Source organism: Oncorhynchus nerka, linkage group LG25 (genome assembly GCF_034236695.1).
Source record: "Oncorhynchus nerka isolate Pitt River linkage group LG25, Oner_Uvic_2.0, whole genome shotgun sequence".
Taxonomy (NCBI): domain Eukaryota; kingdom Metazoa; phylum Chordata; class Actinopteri; order Salmoniformes; family Salmonidae; genus Oncorhynchus; species Oncorhynchus nerka.
This window is the reverse complement of record NC_088420.1, coordinates 53482549-53494459: the sequence shown is the minus strand read 5'-3', so window position 1 is coordinate 53494459 and position 11911 is coordinate 53482549. Positions and strand designations below refer to the sequence as shown.

At 39.7% G+C, this 11911-nt stretch overlaps 1 protein-coding gene across 2 annotated transcripts; it reads left to right on the top strand.

The window, feature by feature from the left end:
- Window positions 1-321: 321 nt before the first annotated feature.
- Window positions 322-7067, top strand: LOC115109672 (ALX homeobox protein 1-like). Of its 2 annotated transcripts, XM_029634877.2 has the most exons (4): window positions 322-695; window positions 1582-1886; window positions 2658-2786; window positions 5994-7067. In XM_029634877.2, the coding sequence occupies exons 1-4, from the start codon at window positions 470-472 to the stop codon at window positions 6321-6323; spliced, it is 990 nt and encodes a 329-aa protein (XP_029490737.2). In that variant the 5' UTR covers window positions 322-469; the 3' UTR covers window positions 6324-7067. The 2 variants fall into 2 exon arrangements, with proteins under 2 accessions (XP_029490737.2, XP_029490738.2); XM_029634878.2 differs by lacking the exon at window positions 2658-2786.
- The last annotated feature ends 4844 nt before the right edge of the window (window positions 7068-11911 follow it).

Genomic DNA, 11911 nt, shown 5'->3' with positions numbered 1-11911 from the left:
ATTGCCAAGTGAGTGTAGAAGACAATCTTCCCTTTAAATTAGCCATGCGCTCTTACAAATTGTATTTGCAGTCTCAATTTGCAGTAGGCTAGATAAATCACTAGGTTACCCCAAATAAAGAGAGGTATCTAAACGTGTTGTAAATTACATTCAATGTCATTGTTTGATTTTAGATTCTTTCTAGGGTCGAGAATTCCTTAATGTGTGTCTGGTTTGGATTGTGGGAGGAGTTATAATTAACTGCTCCATATTCAAATGTAGGGAGGCTTCTTCAATGAACCCCCTCTCCCTCCCTTTATAAAGGGACCATAGCTAGTGCCTTTAAGACTAGACAAACTAACGGCTTTGGCGAATTATTGTCTTACCAGGGTAACCTATATAGATGCTCCATTTTGTCGAACGTCAACAGAAATTATATTTGGTCAGTTGACAAGATTAATTTGAGCGACGGGATCTGAGGAAGAAGAAGATGATGATGGAATACGTGAACGATAAATTCGCGTTGAAGTGTCAAGCGATTAAGAGCAGCGACTATTACATGGGCTCTGGCAGCGGGTTGGACCAAGTTATGGAGAGTTTGGACAGTGTACAGTACTACAGCAAAACTTCGCCCAAGTGTGTGCAGGCTTTCGGGCTACAGACCACCGAGCACAACACGCGAATGGAGCGGTCCTCACCGCGTGGAGAACAAAACGGTTAGTTACTGGCCCCTTTTCACTGTGCGTGCGTAAAGCGTTACCAAATATATTTTTCAACTGCCGGAGAAATGTGTATGCTGGATGTGTTATTGATGAGATTTGTAAGGCTATTCCTGCAAGCTAAAAGCGTTACCCAAATGTTATTGAAGCAAATATATATTAGGTTATTTTACGCATGTTATTTTAGCATCCAAATAGTACTGTGCCTGTGAAACGAAAAGTATGTGCCGTATCTCAAACAAGTCATTTTGTTATGTGTTATGTCATTCTTAGTGCTGTCCAAAAAAACTGTTTGAATGCCAGAAAGCTATTGGATTGAGGCAATTCGGTTTTTTATATATCTTTATATTAGGAATACCTTGAATGAGCAATGGGCAGTTGTGGTCATATTTTAAATGTCATAAAATTATGAATATCCTAGAAAGTGTGGTTTTGAAAATATGTGTTTCTGGCTTTGTCAATAATAATATTAATAATATCAACCGTCATCAAAACTGAAATGCTAACGTGCAAATGTGTTTACATTAACTGCTTATGGTTAGAGAACAAATGGGCTTGTACAACATCTCTTACATTAAATAGAGTTGTCAATATTCTTTATAGGCCTGTCACTTGCCTGTTGTGCAAAGATGACCTTATAATGTAGCATCTGGCAGCCAGCATATATACCAGTATTGTTGCATGATTGAAAGATTCTGCTAACGTGTTATTGGGCCCATAAAAGGAAAATAAAACATTTTTAAAGTAGCCGAATTTATGAATAGCCCTGTTATCTAAAATAACACTATTTTAAACTGTTTTAGTTTATGTATTTATACTAATAAATTATATAAACATTGATGTATCATATTAATAATAATACTTTTCTATTTCTTTCCTATAGCGAATTATGGTGTCCCCAAAACTGAAGAAGATACCTTGCACGTGGACCTCGGTAGGTCGATAGTCAACTGTTGCAATCTGAGGGACTCGCCGGTAATGGCAGGTCAGGAGAAAACGGATTTGTACGAAATCAGTGACAAGTGTGACAGTAACGTATCGAGCAGTAAGAAGAGGCGGCACAGGACGACGTTCACGAGCGCACAGCTGGAGGAGTTGGAGAAGGTGTTTCAGAAAACTCATTACCCAGATGTTTATGTGAGAGAACAGCTGGCGATGAGAACGGAGCTAACCGAGGCCAGAGTGCAGGTAGGTCTACTTCTCTCTCACTTTCATTCAGTTAATCTCTAGACCAGGGGTTCCAAAACCTTTCCACAGCATTGGGGAACATCCTGCGCCCACCCCTGCGCACGCGCCAGGTCTATTTCTATGGGCACAAGCACTGTTCATGACACAAACTGTTCACACCCTTCTTGTTGTTGGGTGTCATGAGGTGCAAAGAAAATGTTGCCGTTTTAAAGTTAATTTAATTGCAATTGTATATATTTTGCAATGTCTAATGTGTATTCATGTGATATTTCAGGACTAAAAAATGACAACAATAACTATAGGCTAAAAAACGAAATATAAAGCGTTAACAGACATCGGCTAGTTGATCTGGACATTTCTGACAAGTTATAAAAAGCTCTCTAAGGTATAAGGTATAAAATGACTAACATGACAAGAGGTACTGGTGATGCACTACCCAATTTGGAAATTGCACCTCCTGCATTCTACTATTACAACTTTCAAAAGTAAATTTAAATGCGGACTGAGTTCCTATTAAAAATAATTGTAATACATTATATACTGTGAATCACAAATGTGCGCACGTTATTTAACATGGATTGTATCTGAGTGCTTAGGTAATTATTAGGCCTGTGTCACCAAATATTGTCTACAGACAATATCATGCCGAAAAATAAGGGTAGCCTACACCACGTTGCCAAATTAGCCTAGGCTATAGCCTAAGCCTATAGGCCCATATGCTCAGTTCTGTTTAGGAAAAGTTTGATTATATTTCTCTATTTCTCCCTCTAGGTGTGGTTTCAAAACAGAAGAGCCAAGTGGAGAAAAAGAGAACGTTATGGGCAGATTCAACAGGCAAAAAGTCATTTTGCAGCGACATATGACATATCAGTGTTGCCAAGGACGGATAGCTACTCACAAGCAAGTTTGCGCTTTTACCAGAGACACGGTTTAATTACCACTATTGAATACTTTTTGCTAGACTAATTGAACTTCTCTATCATATGGAATTAATCATTTGATTTTGGTGTAATACTTGGTAATTGTTAACAATAATTAGAGCCCATCGTGCGTATTTAGCCACACTCATTTTTCTTTTGTATTTTCAAGTGTAGCCTAGGTAGGTTAGTAGCCTACACATTTAGTATATTAAATCAAATGATAATGCTCTTGCTTGCCACCGCACCTTGATATATTGAGCATCCTTGACATAGGCCTATGTTAATAAGATGTATGCTATGCACCATATTTTAGATAAGACTTTGAAAGTTGATTTAGAATGTATCTCGGCAAACCATTGAAATGAATGGCATCTCAGATTTCTCAGAAAATTATTTATCCAGTCAATGAGTGGAGGCTAGTTTAGGCGTATGGGCTTTTAAAAGGGCAATCACTGATTGCTACATTCATGTTTGGTATATCATATTGATATATATATATATATATATATATATATATATATATATATATATATATATATATATATATATACCCATTGATACTTAAATAATATAACTTATAAATGCCTCATGAGCTTAGTTCAATTGTCTTACCTCATCAGAACCGAAAATATAAGCTTGTTTTACACCTTTGTTTGTAAATGATGTCATTGTAAACAAACACTGTACATCCTAAAAACATGGTCACGGGCAGTACTTGCATCCATATAGCTCAGTCCATGAATTTGAGAGCGGTTACATTTCTCCAGGCCCATCTCGCTATTTACCAAATCAGTGGCGGGGTAACGGATTACTTATTGTTTGAACAAGACATTGCTCCTTTAAAGCCAATATAAGACGTAAAGCCATAAGGGACTGCCAAAACGCATCCCTTTAAAATAAGTTATGAAGCAAATGGCAGTCATATCGGTCAAGGGGGAAACCCAAACCCGAGGCATAATCCTACAGTAATTTCACTTATGCATGAAAATACATGTAGGCTAAGGCACGTGATAGGCTATATCAGAAATTCTGTAATATAAATATTGTCAACCTAAAATATTGTCATATAATTATTAAAAAAACATTTATACAGGTTTTATAGCCTACCAATTTCCTGTAGTTTATATATAGACTCTAAAATATATTTAAACAGACAATAAATGTAAACATCTTGGTTTTCTTGGAAAGCTGTGAATGCTACTATATGCATTTACAACTTGTCTAAGTCCTATCATCAACTGATTTCAACCAATGTATGACTGCGGATTGAGTGTATTATTTGATTGGAATGTAGGCATATTGGCAGTTAATTAGAAAAATTAATAGAAATCATTCCTCTAAAACTGTCTGCCTAGCTAGCTACAGTACAGATAAACACTTATCACAGCACTGGCAAACCATGATTGACCAACTCCCTGACTGGGCCTGGTTGCATAAAACACCTTAAGTACATTTTCCCCTTATCTTTTCCCTTAAAGTTTCCTTAACTTTAAGTCAGTTGCACAAACATTTTCAAGGTACATTTCCCCCTTAAATAAAGTTAAGGGTGCCCATGAGGTCCCTTACCTGCTTCATTCATTATGGATATCAATGTAAACACCATTTTGTGGTGCTCTGGTTACAAAAGGAAAACATTAACCAGCTAGCTACATAGCTAAACAATGCAAGGTGCACAATACATGGCTACAAAGCTAGCTGGCTAGTTAGCTTGATGTATTAGAAAGTCATATAAACAAGTTGGAGAAAAAACTATGTCAAGAAATGTGGTTTATTATCTCCTGAATCAATTTGGTTGTCCTTTTTGATTGTAGAAGTTCCATTTTGCTATCTCACAAAATGAAAGTGATCTCTTTGACTACTGTAGATGTTTAGTCAGTGAATCAGGCCATCTCCACGGTAACCAGATACTCCTTCTGCCATATGTGCCTTTAAACTACCATAAAACCCCTCAAATATGCCCTTACCTAAAGTATCTGTGAGGCTCTATACCATGCCCCTAAACAATTCCCTTAGGTAAGGGAAATTATTCCTTCAGTCAAACCCTTAAGGGTAACATTTTATGCAACAGGGCCCTGATCTTTATCCCATCATAAGAAGGTTCATGCCCATTCTAGTGTTCTAATTTCTAATTCTATGGTACAGATGCTAAGTGGGGGATTGAAGCATGTCCATGTATCTTACTGTTTGATTTACGGCCATGACTCAATTCAGTTCAAAGTTGATGATTTATTCCTTGTAAATACTTTAGGGGGGAACATAAATTGCATTTTTGTGGGTTGGACATGGACATTTCTATGAAAAAGCAGAGTCTGGTTCTGTTTAAAAATATTACGTTTGTTCCAAAAATTTGACTATATTTACAGATCATTGAGGTCATATCTGATATACTCTCTGATGTCATCTGTTTATGGAAATAATTTTGATTGTAACCAGTTGAAAATGAAATGAAATCCCCATGCAACGCTAAACAAACCGTCATTACATACGACCACCAAACCATAGCAAAATCTTCACCCCCACCACAATTAAGTTTCTAGATGCGTCTGTAAACCAACATTTGGCAGGGATGTTACAGTAGTTGCAAGGGAAAGGATGGGTGCAGATACTAATCTTCAAGATGTGATTTTTCCTAATGAATCAGGAATACAATTTCTGACATCTGATCTGGTAGCCTAAGCTATATACTGTAGGCTATTTTTCATTTATTTTACTAGGCAAGTCAGTTGAGAACAAATTCTTATATACAATGAAGGCATAACAGGGAAGAGTTAACAGGTTTAACTTCCTTGTTCAGGGGTAGAACGACAGATTTTTACCTTGTCAGCTACGGGGATTCGATCCAGCAACCTTTCAGTTACTGGCCCAACGCTCTAACCATTAGGTTACTGCCACCCCATCTGAAGTAGCCCGTTCTAAAGTTACACATTTGGATGAAATGGTATATCATATATTATCGTTGTCTAAAATGTAATGACTGATAAATCTAAAAAGATGACACTTTGTCAAAGAAAATTTATCCTTAATAGAACTAATGAGAAGAAAATAGAAAACCTTTATAATACACACAATTGGATTATGAATATTCAAAACGTCAGGAGCAATTCATAATCAAGATCATTCAACTTTCCTGATAGAATAGAAAGGTCAATCAATAACCAGATAAATGACCTATCATTTCCCTTCCCAGATCCCCAACAACCTGTGGCCCAGCCCTGCTCCCAGTGGCTCAATGGTGTCCTCCTGCATGCTCCCCCGTGGATCTCCTCCCTGTGTAACCTCCTACTCCCACTCCCCCCGCTCCGCAGCCGACCACGGGTATGTGGGCTTCCCTAACCAGCAGAACCAGTTTGGACACGTCTCCATCAACAACTTTTTCACGGCTGACTCTCTCCTCACACCCTCACCCAACGGACACCCGTTCGAGGCCAAGCCTGAGTTCGAGAGACGCTCATCCAGCATCGCCGTGCTGCGGATGAAGGCCAAGGAACATGCGGCTAACATATCCTGGGCCATTTGATTGGGATTGTGAACTTTCTGTCCTCCCAAACAACTGACTCACAGCCACTCTAACTTTATCATTAATACTACGCACGATAATTATATCCACAATGTTGTATGACTGACAGTGAACTGACTGTGACACCGGATTGATGGAAGAGGACTACCTTAAATTTTAAATGATGTAGGCCTAGATGCTGATCGCTGACTAGCCAACTGCTGGAGAGACATGCCCCAACAAACTGTGACCCTTTTGGTCAAAGTTGAGAGGACAGAGATGATGAACTGAAAGGTTATTAAAGGTCGCCTCATCAAGGTCGAGCTGTGAGTGCATATCAGTTTAATCCACACAGGCGACACTTACTTTCAGGTTAACAACCGATGTGAAAGAGTAATGGAAACACTCCCCTAAGTGGGCCCTTTTTGCCAATTATTATTCATAATGAGGCACAATGTGTTGCTGAAAACGTGGTTGTCTATGGCTTTTACACTCAACTTCAGTTTGTTCTACACTGTAGGACTTACAGTACAAGTGGTAGAGGTGTTTATATTGTCATTCCCTGTGCTTTCTAATTACATTGCCCCATGCAGCTCTGGACATACAGAGGACCTGAACAGAAATTAAATGGACTGACACACTAACATGTCTGTGTGCTTTGCAGCAAAGCTATTTAACCCCCATTGGCTCTGTTTGTGTTATATGGCACCAGCACAGGAAGCAGTTGGTATTTTTGTAATAAGGTAATAAAAACATATGTTGTGACATCTTTTTTGATAGTATATTTTTTATTTTATTGTATTTCCCTCGCTCATTATAGACTCGGGATGGCGATCCGGGTCGGCAGTACAGGGATGTAAGCAAAGTGTTAGACAACACTACAATAGTGTGAGTGACGTATTAAAAAGTATAGTGTAATATGCACAATCTACATGGAAATAATAATAAACAACAACCTTTCAGATAGTGCATCTCTTCAGATACTCTACAGATCATTGATATATTATCATCAGACTTTAACCCCCTCTCTCCCTCCTAGAGTCACACACATTATATGCTGTAGCCCACATGGAAACTGAACAGTGATCTCAGAGAGAGAGAGCAGCACAACGGGCATAGAACAGCATGCCTTTGTACTCTTCTAAAAGGGGATTGCAACCCGTTGTGCTGCTCTCTCTCTCTGAGATCTCTGCCTATTCATCTCATCGTGGAAAACTTGTCCATATTAATGGCATGCTTGATTCAATTACAACCGTAAGTTGTGTCAGATGCTTTGATATGGCACTGCCTTTGTTTTCCTAGGGCACTACTTCACTTCCTGGCTATTGCCAATCAAAACTATGTATCAGAGTATTTTACTGTATCTACAACGTACCAAAACAAGGGTCCTTTATTGAGAAGTTTAAGGCTTGAAACAAGACCTGGAAAATTATAGTGGTCAGCCTGACATATGCTTTGAGGTCTTGGCTTTCAGAAAGCAGATCTTTTGGACTGAGTCAGAGCACATTGGGTCAATTGCAACGCATGTCATTACAAGAATGATGTAGTTTTCTTGGCTTCGGATTATCTCTACTTTTAATTAAACTCAAACTCTTAACTTACTAAAATTCATATATTCATCTAGCCTGCTCAGTAGACTTCCAATAGACCATATACCGCATAGGATAAGCTAATGATTCACGTTAATATGCTTCCTTCCAAAGGATGGAGGAGGCAAGTTAATAATAAACCAACGTCTACTACCCCCATACAGATAGTATGTCCAAATACCCAGACTAGTGTACTAAATAGTATGCGAAAGAAGAACGTTTTGTATTATGTGAAATTTCAAAAATAGTACCCCCGAACCCGTCATCTAATGCACGATTGTGTTAACCTTACGTCGTCGTCTTCATAACGGTGGTCTGCAAACCAACATTAAAGGTGCATGCCACCACCTACTGTGCTGGAGTGCGTGGTTCATTTGAAATCTAACCTTTATGTAACTAGGCAACAAAGTTATGAACAAATTCCCATTTACGGCCTACCCCAAATGACGCTGGGCCAATTGTGCGCCACCCTAAGGGACTCCTAATCACTGCCAGATGTGATGCAGCCTGGATTTGAATCAGGGAATGCAGTGACACCTCTTGCACTGAGATGCAGTGTCTTAGACCACTCCTCCACCTCAAGGTTTGCAAAATGTCTAAATCCTCCTACCTAACTCAGCATTTCTGAGAAAATAACAAAGAGCCCAACTAACTTCTACTAGACCCTCCCCACACCTCAAATCCCTTCCAACCCCCCCACCCCAACCTCGCCCAACCCCAATGACCCTACACTTCAATCTTTCCCCTCTTCAACATACTTACAACAATATAACAACACATGCAAAACAATTTGATCGACAATACACAACAGAAAGGAATTATTCACATGCTTGCCAACCAGATGACGAGTTCAATGTATAATGTCCTAAGCGCAATCGAGCAAACACCACCTCTTCCTTCCTAATCTGATCTTTGAATCTTGGGCCACAAACCTTACTTTGGAGGGCATACAAATGCCGGCCCTTGGGCTCAGAGTCTCATCTCTTCTGCCATACATGTATCAAAATGGCTCTGATCTTACATTTGGCCTCGGCTCTACCCAGTGGAACATTAATATCAATTATATCTTGTTTCAATGCTCTTTTGGCTAATTGGTCAACAATGAAATTCCCTTCCACACCCAAATGTGTTGGGACCCAGCAGAATCTCACTACTATACCCATTCTCTCAATTCTCCATTCTAACATTAATACCTCCAATAGTAGGTCCATCCTATTAGATTTACCAGATGATAAACTATTCAATAGAGACAGAGAATCTGAGCATACTATAATGCTAACAGGTTGTACGTCCTCCACCCACTGGAGGGCAACTATTAACGCCAACAGTTCAACTGAGTATACTGACAGTTCATCTGTTAGTCTTCTACATATCAAATTCAGGAACATAAACGCCTACCATAACTATTGTGTTATAGTCTCCTGCATTGTTTTAACATTTATACAAACTTCAGAGTGTTTTCTTTCTAATTGTACCAATTATATGCATATCCCGGCATCAGGGCCTGAGCAACAGGCAGTTTACTTTGGGCACACCAGTCAGGCGGAAAATGAAAAAAAAAAGGACCTGTCACATAGAGTAGGCCAGAAGGCTAAACTGAAAAACCTAACCACCAAATAAAAAGATGGCGGAGCCGCAAAAGTTATTCTGTGCAAAGGTGTTTATTTACATAGTGAATCAGGAAGAAAAACAGTACTGCCATCCAAAGTATCCATTATGGAACAGCTCAAAACAATGCTGCCCCATCAACAGCTAAATCCAAAATGGCTCCCTCCTTGAACTGAAAGAGAGGCTCCTTTTGTAGGGGAAACACTCCCATTAGAACATACCCAGCACTAATTAATTAAGCAATTACCTTCATTTTCCACTCAGGTAAACAATGAATTATATACATTACAACACGTTTTTCATGATACAATATACCATTTACAAAATCACATCACTACTGACATGGTGTCTTTCAATATGCCCATTCACATGAACGAGCCATTCGGGACAGGCACTACAAAGCCAGCCTGATTACCGTAGCTTTGGGTCCTTATCCCAGCATACCTGGAAGCTACAGAGATGGAGAGAGAGGAACAGAACCAAACAAACAACACGCTCATCCATAACATTGATAAGTATAATAAACGTTACTTAAATTAAACATGAACACTTGTCTGTATATTCTTTATACCATAAACTGTTACTGATGGAAGGTAAGAGTAACGTGTGAAATGTATGTACTAAGATAGAGAAGTTAACTAGCGTAGCTGATAACGGAGCAGGGAGGCGCGATGAATGTGTGTGTGTGTGTGTGTGTGTGTGTGTGTGTGTGTGTGTGTGTGTGTGTGTGTTAGTGTACTAAACGCTGCCCACGGCCAGTGATGGACTTCTCTGTCACATGACCCTAGCCTGAAGAAGTTAGCCACTGTTCCATAAGCTATACACTTGTAATCAATTGTCCTGATCAGAGCTCTCTAAATATACTGTCCCAGTCAAATGTTTGCCAAATATGCCAAGAGTGCAAAGCTGTCATCAAGGCAAAGGGTGGCTACTTTGAAGAATCTAAAATCTAAAATCTATTTAGATTTCTTTTAACACTTTTTTTGGTTACTACAGGATTCCATATGTGTTATGTCATAGTTTTGATGTCGCACTATTATTCTACAATGTATAAAATAGCAACAATTAAAACCCTGGAATGAGTAGGTGTGTCCAAGCTTTTGACTTGTACTGTACATCAGCGATTGTCTGTCATCACCCCATACATAACCAGAGACCGAGCGCATAAGATTCACCACCTTCTTAAACTTTTTGTTTCAACATTTATGATATGATCTTTCCGTGTACAGTACCAGTCAAATATTTGGACACACCTACTCAATTTCAATTAACAGGTGTGACTAGTTAAAAGTTAATTTGTGACTTTGCTCTGTTCATCTTTGCTCATATCTTGTTAAGTCTCCTAGTCCCTGCTGCTGAGAAATATCCCGACATCATGATCTTCCATTTAACAATGACGGAGGCCACTATGTTCTTGGGAACCTTCAATGCTGCGGACACTTTTTGGTACTTTTCCCCAGATCTGTGCCTCGACACAATCCTGTCTCTGAGCTTTACGGACAATTCCTTTGACCTCATGGCTTGGTTTTTGCTCTGACATGTACTGTCAACTGTTGGACCTTATATAGACCGTTGTGTGTCTTTTCAAATCATGTTCAATCAATTAACCTTAACACAGGTGGACTCCAATCAAGTTGTAGAAACATCTCAAGGATGACCAACGTTAACATGATGCACCTGAGCTCAATTTCGAGTCTCATAGCAAAGGGTCTGAATAGTTAAGTAAAATAAGGTATCTGTTTTTTATTTTTAATACATTTAAAAAATGTCTAAAAATCTGTTTTTGCTTTGTCATTATGGGGTATTGTGTGTAGATTGATGAGGGGGAAAATGATGTAATCCATTTTAGAATAAGGCTGTACATAACAAAATGTGGAAAAGTCAAGGGGTCTGAATACATTCTAAATGCAATGTATGTGAGTGTATACTGTCAAAATTAGAATGGCCATCAGTTGCCTCCCTAGGGAACTCATGACCCACCCCCTATCCCCCCCAACAGTATCAGCCCACATCCCTCTCATCCCTCTCACTCGCAGCTTGTTGACCCAGAGACAGATGATGACAGATGATGCAGCCCAGCCTGCACATATGAGTGTGTGCGTGTTTTGTGTGTCGGGTGGAGTCCTCCCAGCCTCATCCCACGCATCGCGCCCTGCTCCTGCAGACCAGATCCATCTGCAGCTCCAATGGGTTTGATCCCGCTAGGTTAACCTCAGCCATTAATAAGAGCGTCCCTCTATCCCTCCCTATTTCTGTCTTGCAGGGGAGGTGGGGGAGGGGAAGGGAGGACTAAGGGGGAGGTGGGAGAGGGGAAGGGAGGACTAAGGGGGAGGTGGGGGAGGGGAAGGGAGGACTAAGGGGGAGGTGGGAGAGGGGAAGGGAGGACTAAGGGGAGGTGGGGGAGGGGAAGGG

Coding starts and splice junctions, on each gene's coding strand:
- LOC115109672 (XM_029634877.2), top strand. CDS start 470: ATGATGATGGAATACGTGAACGATAAATTCGCGTTGAAGTGTCAAGCG. Junction 1,887..2,657: donor TAACCGAGGCCAGAGTGCAG/GTAGGTCTACTT, acceptor TTCTCCCTCTAG/GTGTGGTTTCAAAACAGAAG. Junction 2,787..5,993: donor GGACGGATAGCTACTCACAA/GCAAGTTTGCGC, acceptor TTCCCTTCCCAG/ATCCCCAACAACCTGTGGCC.